General features: G+C 38.4%; 1 protein-coding gene and 1 pseudogene across 1 annotated transcript; both read left to right on the plus strand.

Annotated features, from left to right (window-relative positions):
- Nucleotides 1-519: 519 nt before the first annotated feature.
- Nucleotides 520-18501, plus strand: part of LOC102507669 — a 34382-nt pseudogene continuing 16400 nt past the window's right edge.
- On the plus strand, nt 4708-16949 carry LOC116660095 (vomeronasal type-1 receptor 90-like). The gene is given in 3 exon segments (XM_032468795.1): nt 4708-4756; nt 16088-16212; nt 16215-16949. Coding segments are annotated over 3 exon segments (909 nt in total).

Below are 18501 nucleotides of genomic sequence, written 5' to 3' on the forward strand. Positions count from 1 at the left end.
GAGTCTTGACAAAGAGGGCAAGGAAGGTGAAGGTACAGGATGAAAAGCAGTTCTGGGCAGGGAAATGCAAGTATACCTTAAGGCAGGTAGAGAGGCATGTGGGGAAACAGAGGAAGCTGATGGGGGAAGGGAAATCCACGTAGCTGGGCAGTTTACTGTGTCCTAACCACAGAGGGTCTTGAGTGTCGAGCTAAGGAATCTGGATACTAACCTCAAAGCACTGTAGGGTCACTGAAAGTTGTAAGCAGTCAGGTCCACCCATACATTTAACTGGGTGGGGATGTCTGCTCTGCACTAGGCACCCCATCAGACACTTGGCACAGGCAGAAACCAGGTAGGGTCACTGCCAGTAGAAAGCCTACAGTCTGCAAGGAAGTAGAGTTACATTACTTATCCTAGTAAACAGCCAACACCAACACTTAAATAACCGAGGATGGGCCAGGCAGGCCTTGGTCTAAACCCTTTACTTACAGCTGCCAGTAAATCTACTCAATACGCCTCTGAAGCAGGACCATCATTATGTCCATTTTACAGATGGGGAAAGTGAGGCAGATTGAGATTATTCAGGCAGCTGGTAAGAAGCTGAGCTAGGACTTGAGCCCAGGCAGTCTGGCTCCTGATATCATGCTCTTAACCTCCACTTTTGAGCCCATAAGGGGCTGCAGGGCATTCTGAGTGCTGTGATTGACTGGGATTTATTTGACTCTATAGAACAAACTGGGGAAAATGATACCATCACCTTATTGAGGTCTTCAATTCATGAACACGATATGTCTCTACCTGTATTTGAATCTTTTTTTTCTCTTATCAGTGCTGTGTAGTTTTTAGTGTATAGCCTCGCTTCATATTTTTCTGTTTATACCTAAGTATGTTATTTACTTAGTGCTATTATAAACAATTTTTTTTAATTTCATTTTTTCTTTGCTGGATTATATGAATACTTTTGTATACTGGACTTGTATTTCGTGACATTTCCACTTACTTATTAGTTCTAGGAGCTTTTTGTGGATTTGTTCAGATTTTTTAATGCAGATATTAAGTCCTCTGAACAGAGACTTTTCTTTTTTTTCCCTTTCCAACAAGTATATCTTTATTTTTCTTGTCTTATTACACTAGCTAGAATTTCAATACTATGTATTATATAGAGTGGTGAGAGAGAATATCCTTGTCCCTTATCTTATGGGAAAGCATTCAATCTTTCATTGATAAGAATGATGTTAGCTAGGGTTTGTTTTTTTTTTTTAATATAAATTGGTTTTTATTAAGCTAAGGAAGTTGTTTTCTTAGTTTGCTGTAAGTTTGTATTGTGAATGAATGGTAAATATTATTGAAAGTTTTTTTCTGCATCTATTAATATGATCATATGGCTTTTCTTATTTAGTCTGCTAATCTAGTGAATTACGATTGATTTTTCCAGTGTTTGAATGGCTTTGCTTTCGTGGAGTGAGTCTCACGAGGTCATGATGTAGCATCTTTTTCATATAGTGCTGTAATTGCATAGATAACCTTTAGTTGAGTATTTTTATGCTTATGTACATAGGGGCTACTTCTTTATGGTTTTCTATTGTTGTCATTGTATTTTCATTTCTTTGTCAGATTTTGGTATTAGAGTGTAGTGGCCTCAGGAAATGAGTTGGAAAGTGTGTCTTCCTCTTCTGGAAGAGCTTTGTAGAATTAGAAGTACATCTTCCTTACAAGTTTGGTAGGATTCACCAGTGGAACTATTTGGACCTGGCGTTTTCTTTCTATTTTTTGATGAATTTTAATGACAAATTTAATTTTTTTTAATAGACACAGGATTCTCACATACTCTAATTTTCTTGTGAGCTTTGGTCGTCTGTGTCTTTCAAGGAGTAAGTCCATTTCACCTACGTTGTCTAACTTACGAGTGTACAGTTCTTAGTATTCTCTTATTGTCCTTTTAATGTCCATAGGATCAGTATTGATGGCCCTTGTTTCATTCATTTTTGGTAATTTTTGTCTTTTATATTTGTTTTTGGTCGGTCTGACTAGAAGTTTATCAATTTTATTTATCTTTTTAAACAACTGACTTTTTGTTCCGTTGTTTTCCTCTGTTTTTTAATTCCTTTGATTTCTGCTGTAATCTTATTTCCTTCCTCTTCTTGGTTTCATTTAAACTTACTCTGAAGTTTCTTGGCTCGGCTCTGGCCGCAGCTCCGGGCCCGAACCCGGCCCCTTGACCATATTGTGCGGCCGCCCGAGGAGCCCCCGGCGCAGGCTCGTCGCGCTCCCGTCGCCGCCCGCACCCCAGGACGGCAGCACCGAGAGGCCCGGGCTACAGGCGCTGAAGAAGACGGGCCTGATGGAGGATGCGGACGTGCAGGCCATGCTGCGCGGCTCCCGGCTCTGCAAGACCCGCTCGCGGATGTGGCACAAGGAGCCGCTGTACCTGCTGCAGGAAGACGGCCTGAGCGTGTGGTTCCAGGGGCGCATCCCGCGCGCGCCGTCGCAGCACATCTTCGAGCAGCACATCGAGGCCGTCCGCGAGGGCCACCAGCCCGAGGGCCTGCGGCGCTTCGGAGCCGCCTTCGAGCCGGCGCGCTGCCTCACCCCCGCCTTCTAAGGGCGCCACATGAACTTGAACCTGGCGACGCGCGTGGCGGAGGAGGCTCAGCGCTGGGTGCGCGGGCTGGCCAAGCTGCGCGTGCGCCTTGACGCCATAAACCAGCGCGAGCGCCTCGACCTACCGGCGAGCGGTCCTATCTGCACCTGGCGGACTCCAACCAGGACAGTAAGGTGATTCCAACGAGGTCAAGAGCCTGCTCCCAGTGCTCAACGTGGGGCACGAATATGTACGCCTACTGCCTCTTCAAGGAGTGTGACCGCTCCGGCAGTGAGCAGCTCGAGGGGACTGAGATTGAGGAATTTCTGTGGCGGCTGCTGAAAGGCCCGGAGTTGAGGGAGATCTTCCATCGGTACTTGAGCGGGGACCGTGCGCTGAGCGCCCTTGAGCTGCTGGAGTTCCTGGAGGACCAGGGCAAGGACAGCACTACGCTGGCCCGCGCCCAGCAGCTCATCCATACCTGTGAGTTCAACGAGACAGCCAAGTAGCACGAGTGGATGACACTGGGGGGCTTCATGCTGTATCTGTTGTCACCTGAGGGGGCTGCCGTGGACCTGGCCCACACGTGCGTGTTCAAGGACATGGACCAGCCCCTCGCCTTTCCTTCATCTCCTCCTCCCACAATACCTATCTGATTGACTCTCAGATCGGGGGCCCAGCAGCACCGAGGCCTCCGTTAGGGCCTTTGCCCACGGATGTCGCTGTGTGGAGCTGGGCTGCTGAGAGTGGCCAGGAGGGAAGCCGGTCATCCACCATGGCCACACCCTCAACCCCAAGATCCTCTTCCGAGATGCGATCCAGGCAGTGCGTGACCACGCCTTCACGCTGTCCCCATACCTGGTCATCCTGTCCCTCGAGAACCACTGTGGGCTGGAGCAGCAGGCTGCCATGGCCTGCCACCTCTACACCATCCTGGGGGACATGCTGGTGACACAGATGGTGGACTCCCAGAACCCTGAAGAGCTGCCATCCCCAGAGCAGCTGAAAGGCTGGGTGCCAGTGAAGGGGAAGAAGCTGCCAGCTGCTCGGAGTGAGGACGGTCGAATTCCATCAGACCTGGAGGAGGAGGAGGAAAAAGAGGAGGTGGGGGGCCACAGAGCAGAGGCGGAGGGCCAAGCAGATCTCCCCAGAGCTGTCGGCTCTGGCCCCCCGCTTGTGGACCCTGTGCCTGGCCCCTCCGCCGCCCCAGCCCTGCTAGATCAGCTTCCTCAGGGAAGCTGCAAGGTCAAGAAGCTCATCCGAGAGGCAGGAACAGCTTCGCCAGGCACAGTGCCCCCCAACTGACCCGAGTCTACCCGCTGGAGCTGCGGATGAACTCGGCCAAGTACAGCCCCCAGGAGACGTAGGACTTGGGCTGTCAGCTTGTGGCCCTGAACTTCCAGGTTATGTGATGGACCTCAATGCCGGGCGCTTCCTCATCAACGTGCAGTGTGGCTAAGTCCTGAAACCCGCCTGTTTGCAGCAGCCCGACACAACCTTTGACCCTGAGTGTCCTGGACCGCGCAGAACCACTCTCACCAGCCAGATGCTGACTTTGCAGCAGCTGCCTAAGCTGAACGCCAAGAAGCCAAACTCCATCGGGGACCTGCTGGTGTGCATTGAGATCAATGGGGTGCCGGCATACTGTGCTCTCAGAGATACCAACTGTGTACTCAACAATGGCTTCACCCCGCTGGGGGCAGACCCTGCACTTCCAGTTGCCGGCTCCGGAGCTGGTGCTGGTGCTGTTCGTGGTAGAAGATTATGACTCCACCTCCCCCAGTGGCTTTGTGGGCCAGTTTACGCTGCCTCTCAACAGCCTGAAGCCAGGGTTCCGCCACATCCGCCTGCCTTGCCAAGGACGGGGCCTCACTGTCATCAGCCACGCTTTGTCCACATCTGTATCCAGTGCTGCTGAGGGCGTGGCTGACCCACCTGTGGTTCTGCAGGTGCCAGTCCTCATCCTGTGGCAGAAGCCCTCTCCTCCTCTGGAGTGGGGGGGTGATGGGAGAGCCAGCCCCTCCAGCCTGCCCACTCAGCCTGCTCACCAGGCTCTGGTCTCAACTGGGTGCTGAGGGCTGCCTCAGCCCCTCCCGAAGAACAGGCGATTATCTCCTACTTGGGGCCTCAGCCCACCCGCCGTCATGGCTTATGAAGAGCCAGGACTTCCAGGAGACTTGAGCAGCAAGACGCGTAAGTCCTCAGCCACTCCCTGCTCCACAGCGGGGCCATCCCAGCCCCTTCCCATAAGGAGCCCAGCCACCCCCTTGCCCCCATCTCCAGGCATTAGCCCCCCACTAAGACCTTCCTTCCCCCTGCAGGCTTTCCTGGGCTCTCCCTCCAGCTCTTGAACCCGTGTTCCCTTCTCTTGTTAAAAGCAAGCTGGGAGAGGTCGGCTGGGGGCCCTGGAGAAACCTAGGAGTTGATTTTTAACTTGTGTTATAAAAGAGCCCTGGAGAAGACAGCAGAACAAGACTATTTAAAAAATTAAGAAGCAAGTTTATTTAAAAAAAATTTACTCTTTCTTACTCATATTTTTAAGGGTACAACATATTGATTTGATACATTTATTTCACAATATGATTGACATTATAACATTAATTAACACACTTGATATAATTGTCATTTCTTCTTTTGGTGAGAAGAGTTAAGATCTATGTCTTAGAGTTTAATGTTTACAGTACAGCTCTGTGTCTATAATCAACTTTACCGCGCATTATGCCTCCAACTTATTTATCTACTAGTTGCAAATGTGTACCCTTAAACAACTTCTCTCCCCTTCCTCCAGCCTCTGGTCACCACTATTCCAGTCTCTCTCTTTTTTTTTTTTTTTTTTTTTGAGTTTGGTGTTTTTAGAGTTAATATACATGAGATACCGTACATTATTTCTCTTTGTCTTCTCTTTTTCACTTAGCATAATATCCTCAGGTTTCATCCATGTTGTTGCCAAGGGCCAAATTTCCCTTTTTCTCATAACTGAGGAATATTCCATTATATGTATATGCAACATCTTTATCCATTCATCTGTTAATGGACAAATTCTCTGACTATTTACATGTCTTGGCTATTGTAAATAGTGCTGCAATAAACATGGGAGTGTATATATTTCTTCAATAACCTGTCTTCATTTCCTTTGGATATATACCCAGAAGTGTGATTGCTCGATTATTTGGAAGATCTGTTTTTAGTTTTTGTGGAATTTCCGTTCTGTTCTCCATAGTGGATGAACTAGTTTACCATCCCACCAACAACAGTGCACAAGAATCCTCTATTCTCCACATCTTTCAGCAAGACTTGTATCTCTTGTCTCTTTGATGATATGAAGTCCATATTATAAATTATTTATTTCATGGATTGTGTTTTTGGTACTTTAATAAAACAGCACTATACCCATGGTCAATCTAGGGTTTCTCCTGTTATCTTCAATGAGTTTTACAGTTCTGCATTTTACATTTAGGTCTTTGATACATTTAGGATTGTGTGTGTGTATGTGTGTGTGTGTAATGTCAGTGCCTAGTTTCATTTGGGAGGGGGGGCATGTGGATGTCCAGCTCTTCCAACACCATTTGTTTAAGAGACTATCCTTGCTCCCTTGTATCACCTTTGCTCCTTTGTTATAGATCGGTTAATAATATTTATGTGAGTTTCTTTATGGGTTTTCTATTCTGTTTTCATTAATCTATTTGTTCTTTGGACAAAACCACACCATCTTGATTACTGCAGCTTTATAGCAAATCTTGAAGTGAGGTAGCATCAGTCTTCCAATATTGTTCTTGCCCATCAATTTAAAAAATTAAGGCTCTGGTCTCAACTGGGTGTGGACTAAACTAAGTCTTTTCCTGCTCCCTATGTACTTTAGAATCTTTATGTCAATGTTCATAAAATAATTTGCTGGAATTTTGATTGGGGTTGCATTAAATCTATAGATCAATTTGAGAGGAACTGATATCCTGAAAATATTAAGAGTTTGTACCCATCATAGACATCTTTCCATTTGTTTAGTTCTTTGATTTTACTCATTAAGATTTTGTAGTTTTTCTCATATAGATCTTATACATGTTTTATTAGATTTATGTTAAAGTATTTAATTTTGGTGTGCTAATGTAAATGGTATTGTGTTTTTAATTTGAAATTCCACTTGTTCATTTGTTAGAATATTGAAAATCAATTTTTGTGTGTGTGTGTGTGTGTGTATTAACCATATATTTTGAAACCTCGTTATACTCACATTATTTCAGAGGGTTCTTGGTTCTTGTTGATTCTTTCAAGTTTATCACTTATCTGTATTCCTGAACTATGAAACTATGAACTATGAACATCTGGGCTAAGGAATAATTTCTCTTGATAAATAAACAGTTAACAAATACTGTAGGAAAAATATTTTAGCTTTTCTTATTGACTTACTGAATGAAGAACAAGGACTTTCAGCACAGTGTTTAAAAGCAATGTTCAGAGGGGACCTCCTTGCCTTATTCTCGATCTTAGTGGAAAGTTTTAAGTGTCTCATCAGTAAGTCTAATGTTAACTGTAGAGTTTTCTTCTAATGAAGGTACTGAGGATTGAACCCAGGACCTCATGCATGCTAAGCACATGCTCTACCACTGAGCTACACCCCACACTCCACAACTGTAGATTTTTTATAGATAGTCTTTATAAAATTGAGAAAGGTCTCCCCTATTCCTAGTTTACTGAGAGTTTTAATTATGAATTAAATTATTGGATTGTGTATTTCAAGGGACTGCTTCATTTCATCTGGGTTATTAATTTGGGAGCACAGAGATATTCTTAGTATTTCATTATTTTCCTTTTAATTTCCATCAAATCTGTAGTGATGGCCCCTATTTCATTTCTGATACTAGTAATTAGTATCCTCTCCCCCAACATTTTGTAAATATGGCTAGAATACTTTCAATTTTATTGATCTTTTCAATAAGCCTGCTTTTGGGTTTTTTTTTTTTTGTATTAATAATCTGTTTTCAATTTCACTAATTTATGTTAAAATTCTTATAATTTCTTTTATTTTGCTTATTTTGCTTTCTTTTTTAATTGAAGTATAGTGGGTTTACAATGTTGTGCTAATTTATAGTGTGCAGCATAGTGATTCATCCATAGATATATATATTCCTTTTCATATTCTTTTTCATTATAGGCCATTACAAGGTGTTAAATATAGTTCCCTAGGCTATACAGTGGGATCTTGTTGTTTACCTATTGATTTCAATTTGCCGTTCTTTTTCTAGTGTCCTAAGGTGGAAACTTAGAGGATAGACTTTAGATCTATCTCATTTTCTAATATATGCTTTTAATGCTATAAAATCCCCTCTAAGTACCACTCTTGCTGATTCGTCCCCAATTTGATACGGTGTGTTTTATTTTCACTGAGAACAAAATATATTTTAAAAATTTATCTTGAAATTTATTTTTTGACCCGTGAGTTATTTAGAAGTGTGTTGTTTAATCTCCATGTCTTGGTATTTTTCAGTTATCTTTCTATTATTGGGATTTCTGGTTTAATGTTGGTTGTGCTTGTGGGCAGCATATGATTTCTGTACTTCTAAATTTGTTAAGACATATATTAAAATGTCCATTGCTTATAGTGTGGTGTATCTTGGCTAATGTTTCATATGAGCTTGAGAAAAATGGGTACTCTGCTGATGTTAAATAAAGTAATCTATAGATTTAAATAATATCCAGTTGATTAATGGACTTCTTGAGTTCAACTATTTTTACTTATTTTTTTGCGTGATAAATCAGTCCATTTATGAGAGATGGCTATTGGCGTCTTCAATTTTTGCCTCACTTAGTTTGATTATCTGTTGTTAAGTGCACACACATTAAGAATTATTATGTCCTCTTGGGGAACTAACTCTTTATCATTACATAATGTTCTTCTGTATTCCTGAAAACTTTTCTTACTTTGAGTCTGCTCTGCCTGCCATTAACATAGATATTCTTGCTTTATTTTGAAGTGTTTTTCCTCCTCCTTTTACTTTCAATCCATATGTGTCTTTATAGTTTAAGTAGGGTTCTTTTTTTTAAATTTTATTTTAATGAGTTGTAGTCAGTTTACAATGTTGTGTCAGATTCCAGTGTAGAGCACAATTTTTCAGTTATACACGAACATACATATATTCATTGTGGCATACTTTTTGACCGTGACCTACCACAAGATCTTGTATACATTTCCCTATGCTATACAGTATAATCTGGTTTATCTATTCTATATATACCTGTTAGTATCTACAAATTTCGAATAAGTATAGTGTTGGGTCATATTTTGATGCAGTCTGTTTCTTTTAATTGGTGCATTTAGACCACACACATGGAAAGAGATTATTGATATAACATCTGCCATATTTGTTACTGTTTTCTTTTTGTTGCCCTTGTTCTTTTTTCCTATTTTGTCTTCCACTCTTTTTCTGACTTTTTTGGTTTTAATTCAGCATTTTATACAATTCCTCTTTATCTCCATTTTTAGAATATCAATTGTACTTCTTTTTAAAACTTTTTTGGTAGTTGCTCTATAGTTTACAACATATATTCATGACTAATCCAAGTTCACTTTTAAATAACACTATACCACTTCGTGGATAATGTGAATACTGTATAATAACAAAATAATCCTGAGTTCTTCCTTTCTTTCTCCCATCCCTCCTGGGATCATTGCTGTCATTAATTTAAGGTTTTTTATATATATATAATATTAGTGTTTTGTATAATATATAATATATATTTAATATTAGTATGTGTGTATATATATAAACTTACTCCTTCAATGAACTTTCTTTTCCTGACCTCATTTTTCTTCAAGTATTCTTTCTTTCCCTTCTTTTTCTTCTCTCCTCCTGGAACTTAAATAATGCTTGTGCTGATGTGCTTGATGGTGTCCCAGAATTCTCTTAAGATGCTAGTGAGATTATTGTACATTTTTGGTTACTGTTTTACTCTTTGATATTCAGAATGGAAGATTTCAATTGAAGATTTCAATTGACATATGTTCAAATTTGGTGATTTTTAAATGACTGTTGAAGTCTGCTGTGGATCCCCTCTCATAATTTTTTTTATTGGTTGTACTTTTCGGCTTCAGAATTTATTTTTGGTTTCTGTCTATTTTATTTTATGGGGGGGCAGTGGGAGGTAATTGGGTTTATTCATTTATTTATTTTTAGAGGAGGGACTGGGGGGTTGAACGCAGGACCTTCTGCATGCTGTACACGCTAAGCATGTGCTCTACCCCTTGAGCTATACCCTGCCCCCTTTGGTTTCTGTCTATAAACACTGTCTCTATGGATATTGTTTATTTGATGAGAGATTGTTTTCCTGGTTTCCTTTAGTTCTTTGTTTAATTTTTCTTTAGGTTCCTGAGCATATTTAAGACACTTGATTTAAAGTCTTTTACTAGTATGTTTAATATTGGACCTTCTCAGGAACGGTTTCCATTCGTTTGTTCAAATTGTGAACGGGCCATAATTTATTTTTTGTATAGCTTATAATTTTAACATTATAATGTGGTAACTCTGGAAATCAGATTCTGTCTCTTTACCTGAAATTTTGATGCTGCTTGTACTGTATTTTAGCTGTGTATGGGGGCGAGGGGAGAATTCTAAAATTTTTTTTGTGAAGACTGCATTCTTTGTCATGTATTGTCTTTAAAATTTATGTTCCATTAGCTTAGTGATCCGTAAGTGATTTGACAGATATCCTTTAATGCCAGGCCTCTCAAAATAAATCCCACATCTTCCAGCTGAGCTCTCTGTGTTTCACATACGCCTTTTTGCCTTTACCATTTCTTCATCCTTGCTTAGTTTGATGTTCAAATATAGGTGAGTGGTTAGGACCTTCTAGGCTGTTTCTGATGATATGTTCCACTCTAACCATTCACATGGTATTCTTGATCCCTGGAATTTATGGTTATTTTTCAAAGCCCTAATCTCCAAGGCATCCCATTCTCTGTTCCTTCCGCCAAGGTTTTTAAACATGTTTATTGATTGCCCCAACTGATATCCTTTTCCCAGTCTCAAACATTTTCCAGTTTTTTTTTTATGGTTTGTTCTTTGATCTATTTCTCATTTAGGAGTATATTGTTTAATTTCAACCTATTCCTAAGTTTCATCAAATTTCTTGAATTTGGTGATATCTTGAATTTGGTCACTGGTTCTAATTTCCTTCCAAATGGTCAGAGAATATACTTTGCATTATTTCAATCATTTTGATTTTATTGAGTTTTTTTATGGCCTTACTTATGGTCTATCCAGGAGAATGTTCTCCAAGCACTTGAGAGGAATATATATTCCACTGTTATTGGGTGATATATTCGCTGTATGTCTGTTAATTCTTGTTAGTTTCTCATGTTGTTCAAATCCATTTACTTGTTGATTTTTTGTTGTTTTATCTATTACTGAAAGTGATTTATTAGTCTCCCAATATTGTTTTTTACATTTTTCACCTTACTTAAAAAAATTTACTCTATTTTTGTGATTTTTGTTAGGTACATATAATTTTTTTTTTATATCTTCCTGATGAATTGACCCTTTTTATTATAAGATGTCCCTTTTATTTCTCCAGTAACTGGCTTTCTATTGTTGTTCTTGTTTTAAAGTATTTTATCTGATTTTAGAATGGCCTTGCTAGTTGCTCTAGTGCTTACTGTATACATTTTAATTCATCAGAATCTCCTTCATGTTATACTAACAAAACTCTGGTGAGCTACAGAAGCATTACTTTTATATGGCTCTAGTTTCTTTTCTCTCCTTTTTGTGATGGTAATGCTATGGTTACTACATCTGTTTATCAAAATTACACTGTTGTAATTATCACTGTATGTAATATCATTCCTATTAAAGAAGGTGAGAGAAGAAATGGGAGCAATTATATATTTATATTTTTAATATTAACTTTACCATTTCCTGTTCTCTTTATTTGATCCTATGAATTCAAGTTATTATCTGGAGCTATTTCCTGAGCCTCAAACAGCTTCGTTTCCATTTTCCTTTTTGTGCATTTATTGAAAAATATATTACGTTTCTATATTTATATGGCCAACAGTACAATTATATACATATTTTATGCAATGGCTTTTTAAAATCAATAAACAAGGAATAGTCTTTCATGCCGTCTTTTATAATTACAAAATTACTTTTACTAATACTTTGTCTTTTTTGTGCATTCTGTTAGGATCACTCTCAGACTGAAGTTCCTTAGTACGTAAGATGGCTAGCGATAAATTGGCTCAATTTTTGTTCACCTGGAGTATCTTCCTTTTGCCTTTATTTTTCATAGATAATTTCTCGGTACATAACTCTTGGTTAAAAGTCTTTTCCTGGAGTACTATACAAAAATTTTAAAAGGAGTTAAAAATCTTCCAAGATGGCAGACAACCCCAGACCTAAGAAATCCACCTGGATTAAGCAACAATGTCATAGTAAAGGTGGCTGATGATAAACTGGGCTCAGTTGGTGATGGCAGGATTAGTTTAATTTCAGACTTTAGAAGTCTGTGTGGTAGGTGGTCCTGACTAAGGCCAAACAGATTTCTTATTTGTCAGAGAAGCAAAAATAACTTGTGAGTTGTACAACAGGGTGAATTCACACAGGCTAAGGGCTGGGCCCTGTGCTACTAGTCAAAACTCTAGAGGAATACAAGTTACCAATTTGTTATAAAATGATATTTTATTAAGAAAGAGGACAAAAAATGTGGCAGTCATACTTCAGGTGAGGGTTAAGTTTAGGGTAGTTATAACAAAGATACAGTTATGGATGTCACAGAAAATTATTGCAATGGTTAAAGAGTGAGTGCTTTAATATTGTGTGTGAAATAAAATAACCCTATGAATATTAGCAAAAGAGGAGGTCGGGCGATGTGAGAGACAGAGAATACAAAGGAATCTGACGCTTCATTTCAGAATAAAACATTTAGGACAGACCTTTCATATCTCAGACCTCAGCACGTTTTGGAATGGATGTGTTCTTCCCACACTCTATGAATGCACCTGGAAAATCAGATGGAGGAGTAAAAAGCAGCCAGCATCCTGCTCCCCATGCCAGGTGCCCTTGCACAAAGCTGTGTCTCTGTAGGACAAGCTCCTTGCCTATGTATTTCAGGCTGAGAGTATATTTTCCTAATTCCCACAGAGGGGCTTCTAGTTTAGTTTTGGCCTTAAAAATAGAAACCAATGGATAACGCATGTGAAGGACTCAGAGCCCTCAAACCAGTGGGGATACTTTGGGGAGGGTTCATGGTGTTCTACTCATTTTGAAATTAGGGTGATTGTTCAAATTGGTTTTTTTTTGTGGACAGGAACTGAGATGATACAACCCACCCGGGCAAGGTCATCCAGAAAAATGAGCTCACGCATGGGGAAGATTGGAACCCAGCTGTTCCTGGTCGAATGTTTCCCAAGAATGAGGTAAGTTTAGTTTTTCCTTGGAGGCTCCCATGTCTAATGGTCCCAAGAGCAGGGCTGTCCTGCTTCTGCAGGTGGCATGACAATTATGGGCCTGGAGGAAGATGAGCTCATGACATCCCTGCCTTATAACCATGTGTTGAGGCTCTTAACTCACATACATGGACTTACTCCAAAGACACTGCTGGGTGAGTGTCTATTCCTCAGCTTCATAAACTGTGAATGCTCAGGAGTCTGTGAGATTGGTGAGATGAGGCAGATACTTCTCATTAAAGTGTTAGGAGAATTCTTTCTCATAATTTCAGTCTAATAGTTAGTGAATCAGAACTAAATGCAGTAGATATTTCCAAATGAAAAAAAACTCAATTTCATGAATCTTATGAGGCCATGCATTTATAGATTTTTGAAAGCATCTTTAGAACTTTGTGAGGTGTTTGAATTGGAATTGCACTTAATTTTTTTCTTACTTTTCTCAGTTTTACTTACTGTATGTACTTAGGTGGTTTTATCTTTACAAGTTATCTGAACTAATCCAAAATGATTTCATCATATGTCTTTTTCCTTTTAAGTTTATAGATATCTTAGTATGTTTATAATGTTGAAGACTATTTGGAATTATAATGTTATAAAGCACGAGACATGGCGGTGAGGAGAAAACACTGTCTGACAGGACTTTTAGGGTTTATCAAATTTGTAGCACAAGATTTGTGATCAAGACCTGCCAGTGTTCTTCTGTCTTTTTCTTATGCAGCGACACCTTCTCTTCCTATGATTTTTTCCCTTGGTGGGAGTGGCTGAGAATTCATATCTTGAAGTTGTAAATATCCTTGTTGGCAAGCATTGTGCTTCCAGCCACACCATATGTTAAATTCAACTGCCATGCAACAACAGATGTAGTTTACTTATTCAGTGGTTTCTGACATTTATCCTATTTATTACTTGGCATTTTTGCATTTCATCAAGGCCTTTTTATAAACTAATCATAATGGAAAGGTATTTTCTTTTAATGACATTGCCAGCTTTGTTTTTCCTGTTACTGACGATTGTCACTGAACAAAACCTCTCTCCTCTTGTCTCCTGCAGTTCTCATAATCACTTTATGCTGTCAACGTCCAATCATAGATCTTCTAAAGATACTCATAGAATATGGCAAATCTAATGAGAAAAATGACATTTTCATTAATAGTAAAACAATATGCAGAATATTATTTTATCACTTAGAATACATACCTAAATAAATACACACCAGCCTGAGTACAAAAATCTCTATATAATAGTTATTAACTAACACACTCTGGCAATTCCATGTTTTTGTTAAGCTAAAGAAAATGTTTTATTAAACTTCACTTTCTTCAAAAGAACATAGTCATCTTGTGGAAAACAGCATTTGGGTTCTTATAAAAGTCTTTTTCTTTTCATTATACTCTTTCTTTTTGATACAGGCATTTGATCTAAGACCAAATTTATGGTCAGTCTTTTTTTTCTTGTCCATTTAGTGACATTTTTGCAAATTCTCCAATTCTTGCATGTTTGGGTTTCCAGGTTCATCAAATAAATAGACAAAAACACATGATTAAATTTAAAATTCAGACAAATATCAAATATATATATATTTTTTAGGTACAGAAGTTTGTGCTATTAGTTGTTTGGTTCTTGCAGGTGAGATAAACTTCCAAAATATGAATTAAAATTAATTATGTTTTTAGTGGTCAACTGAAATCCATGGGAACCATGTCATTTTTCTGTTCAGGCTGACCACCTTTCTCCTCAAGGGCCTCATTGAAGAAGGATACCATTTGATGATCAAGAAAATCAACTCCTTTTCAGGAGGTGGTAGTCATTTATTGAGTAAGGGACATCAGTTAGAGGAGGTGACCTGGAAATCTCACGGGGCAAGAATAGAAAGTTCTAAAATTCTTCTGTATGTTATTTTTCTAATTATTTTTATTTTCACTTTTTAGTTTATTTCTCTATTTAGTTTATTTTGTATATTAATAAAGTTATTCAGATATGTAGTTATCATGTATATATTAGTACTTATTTCATGCCTTAATATTCCCTTACTACTGGTGAACTATGATCCTGAAAGTATTAAGAATGTTAAGCCTTTAAGTCAATATTACTCTGGTGCTTCTCCCAAGTCCAGCGTATGAGCAGAATTAAATAGTTGGGAGCTTTCAGATGTATATTGCTGGAAATTATCAGATATTTGATCTTGGTGTTTAAGATATATGGATCCCTTCACTAGATTAAGCTTTTGGAGATAGAGTAACAGTCATAATCAACTGTACCATTTTTCCTTTATTAATTTATGCATTTAGGTCATTTTAAAGCAATGAATTTTTGGGCATGAGCCAAAAACCCCATCTGTCAAGATTTTCAATTTGTCTTACATATTTATATATATTGGTCACCAAGTTATGTGACCTTGAATATATAACTGAGCCCTATTACATATCAAAAGAAACTGAGTGAATATGGTGGTTTTCCATTTTGTCAGTGTCATACAGCTGATTACTGGATTAAAGTAATTTGATAAAAATAATAATAATGTTTACATCCAGGGAAGGTGATATGATATGAGACAGACTTAGTAGGGTATTTTTTCCAATTTTTAATTTTGATAATTCTTCCCAAATTTATAAAATTTTGCTCAGTTTAGCTTTACAAAACACAACTGAGTAATTTTATATTTCATCATAGTTTGGAATGTTAATTATTAAACTAGGAAATGTGGGACAAAAAATGTTTTGTAAAAAGTAAAGTTCTGGTATAAGAGGAGAATAGCCAATGACACACACTAAAGACATAATTGTGGATAAGTTGGGTTTTACATGTGTGTGTGTGTGTGTGTGTGTGTATGTGTGTTGTGGTGTAAAGAATTAGGCTGAGGCTTTTACAAAATTATATGAGATAGGATTAACCATGAATAATTAGGAAAAATAAAAATACGATGGAGGCAGTAATTTAGACAATTGAAGAAAGAACATTGATGGTATGAGGTCTATTTTTCTTTTTTTGGCAGGCATACAAAATACATTTCCTCCATGCCATTAACATCAGCTTCCACGTACGTTATTATTAAAAATATCTCTTTTTTCCAATCTGGCAAATTGGCTGAGACGCCAATGCTTTTCTCCTTTTCTTTCACGTGTTCAGCCTCAGCCTGGATTGCAGGCCCAAGCCCTGTGACCTGATCACCTGTCATTTGGCCTTCATCCATATAGTGATGCTCCTCACTGTACTGTTTGGTTGTCTCCACGCCTGTTTGAGTCACTGCATTTTCAGAATGACTTGAAATGTAAGGTATTTTTCTTTGTGAACAGAGTTACGAGGGGCCTTTCCATTGGTACCACCTGCCTCCTGAGTGTGTTCCAGGCCATCACCATCAGCCCCAACACTTCCTGGTTTGTGAGATTTAAACAGAAATCCACAAGTTGCATCATCCACGTTTTCTTCTTCCTATGGCCCCTTAATTTGTCTCTCAGTAGTAACTTGATCTTCTCCACTGTTGCATCTTACAATCTGACCCAGGCCAATCTACTGAATGTCAGTAAATACTGCTCACTTTCTGCCAAAGACTCCATCATCAGGAGACTGTTCTTCATTCTGACAATATTCAGAGATGCCTCCTTTGTAGGAATCATGCTGCTTGCAAGTGTATACATGGTGATTCTGTTGTTCAGACATCACAGGAGATCCCAGCATCTTCACAGCACCCACCTTTCCCCAAGAGCCTCCCCAGAGAAGAAGGCCACCCGGACCATTCTACTGCTGGTAATTTTCTTTGTGGTCATGTACTGCGTGACCTTTATCACCTCATTCTCCTCAGTCCTGTTGTGGGCATATGACCCAGTATTTCTGGGTATCCTGAGACTTGTGATCAATGCTTATGCTGTGGTCAGTCCTTTGGTGCTACCCAGTTCTGATAAAAGGGTAACCAATATTCTACTAAACATGCAAGGAAGTGCCACCGATTTATAGAAAAATTTTCTGCAAAATAAATTGTTTTGCCCACTGGTTTAAATAAATCAACACACAATTTGCTATTTAATTATGTAAAATGTGTGGAATTACACTTTTCATATATTTAAATAGTTTTGAAACCAGTGTTGACAAAGATTATTTTGTTCCTTTGGTTCAATATTCACCATTATTTGATATCCCCAAATAAAAGTAACTTACCTTCCATTTTCATTTCTTTTTTTTTTTTTTCTTTTTTAATGGAGGTACTGGGGATTGAACCTGGGACCTTGTGCATGCGAGGAACACACTCTACCCTTGAACTATACCTCCCCCCATTTTGATTTTCAGAACTTCACTAAAGAAAAATTTTCTTCCTTCTTGAATTAAATTCTGAAGATGTCTTATATGTAAATAAATATCTCACTGTTTTTACTTTAGGAAGTATTTCATTTTACTCTTATTTATTAAAAGTGCTTTATCTAAGCATTCATTTCTAGCTTAAATAATAATTTATCCTAGCACTCAGTATCTTTTTCCCTGTGATCTGGCTGTATATAGGCTGTGGGCATTTTTCTCTCAACTTTGTGGGTTGTCTCTTTCTCTCTCATTGCCTTTATGTTTTCTCCTTTTTTTGATATTATGTGGTTTGACGATTATTTATTTTTAGTGTTTTTCTTTGTCTCTTTTTTGACACAGTTCAATTATGAATGCAAGGATTCCAGTCTGAGTATTTTCTATAAATATTGAAACTCCATTTACTTTGATAATTTTCCTTTATTCTTTTAATATATTCTTTTGAAACAATTAGGTGTTCTATATGTCTTTATATCCTAGTATTAAAATATATATACATATATTAGTGTTTTCTATCATTTTACCTCTTTTACTGTATTTACCTATATTCTTTCTGCTAAATATTTTAGCTCACTAATCATTTCTTCAGCTCAGCCTTATTTAATATTTAGCCCATATGTGGTATGCTGAGTCAATTTATTATATTTTAACTGCCTACTTTCTATTTGTATATCTTCCAGATACACCTTGGCAAGACTATAATGTCTTTCTCTTTCCATAATAGTTTGATTTCTTATTTTTCCCATTTATTTTATCATTTTAATCATAATTCCAATTTTATCATTTTAATCATAATTCCAATACCTGAAGTTTATGTGACATTAAATTTCTTCTGACCCTTCATCCTGGTAGCTTATTTCCTTGTGTAACACATAATGTATAATTTGGTTCTCATATTTGGAAAAGATATCTCATTTGAGCTGTCTCCAGTCTGTTTATTTCTTCGTTTATTACAATTCCTCTGGGAGCAAGTTGAACAATCCATAGGCGTTTGATGCCCTTGCAATCAGCCAGTATCTGAAGGAAGTATTTTGTCCTATATTGATTACTCCTTGAGATCATTTTCTTGATTTACACCTGTATCTGAGAACTCTTCCTTTCAACTCTATTTGGCATTATAAGAAAACTTGTAAGTTCTTGAGGAATTTTTAGACAATATAGTATTTTTCTCTTGTTTGCAGGGGGCAGGGCTGGCATGCGGGCAATTCCAGGGCAG

This window comes from Camelus ferus, chromosome 3 (genome assembly GCF_009834535.1).
Source record: "Camelus ferus isolate YT-003-E chromosome 3, BCGSAC_Cfer_1.0, whole genome shotgun sequence".
NCBI lineage: Eukaryota > Metazoa > Chordata > Mammalia > Artiodactyla > Camelidae > Camelus > Camelus ferus.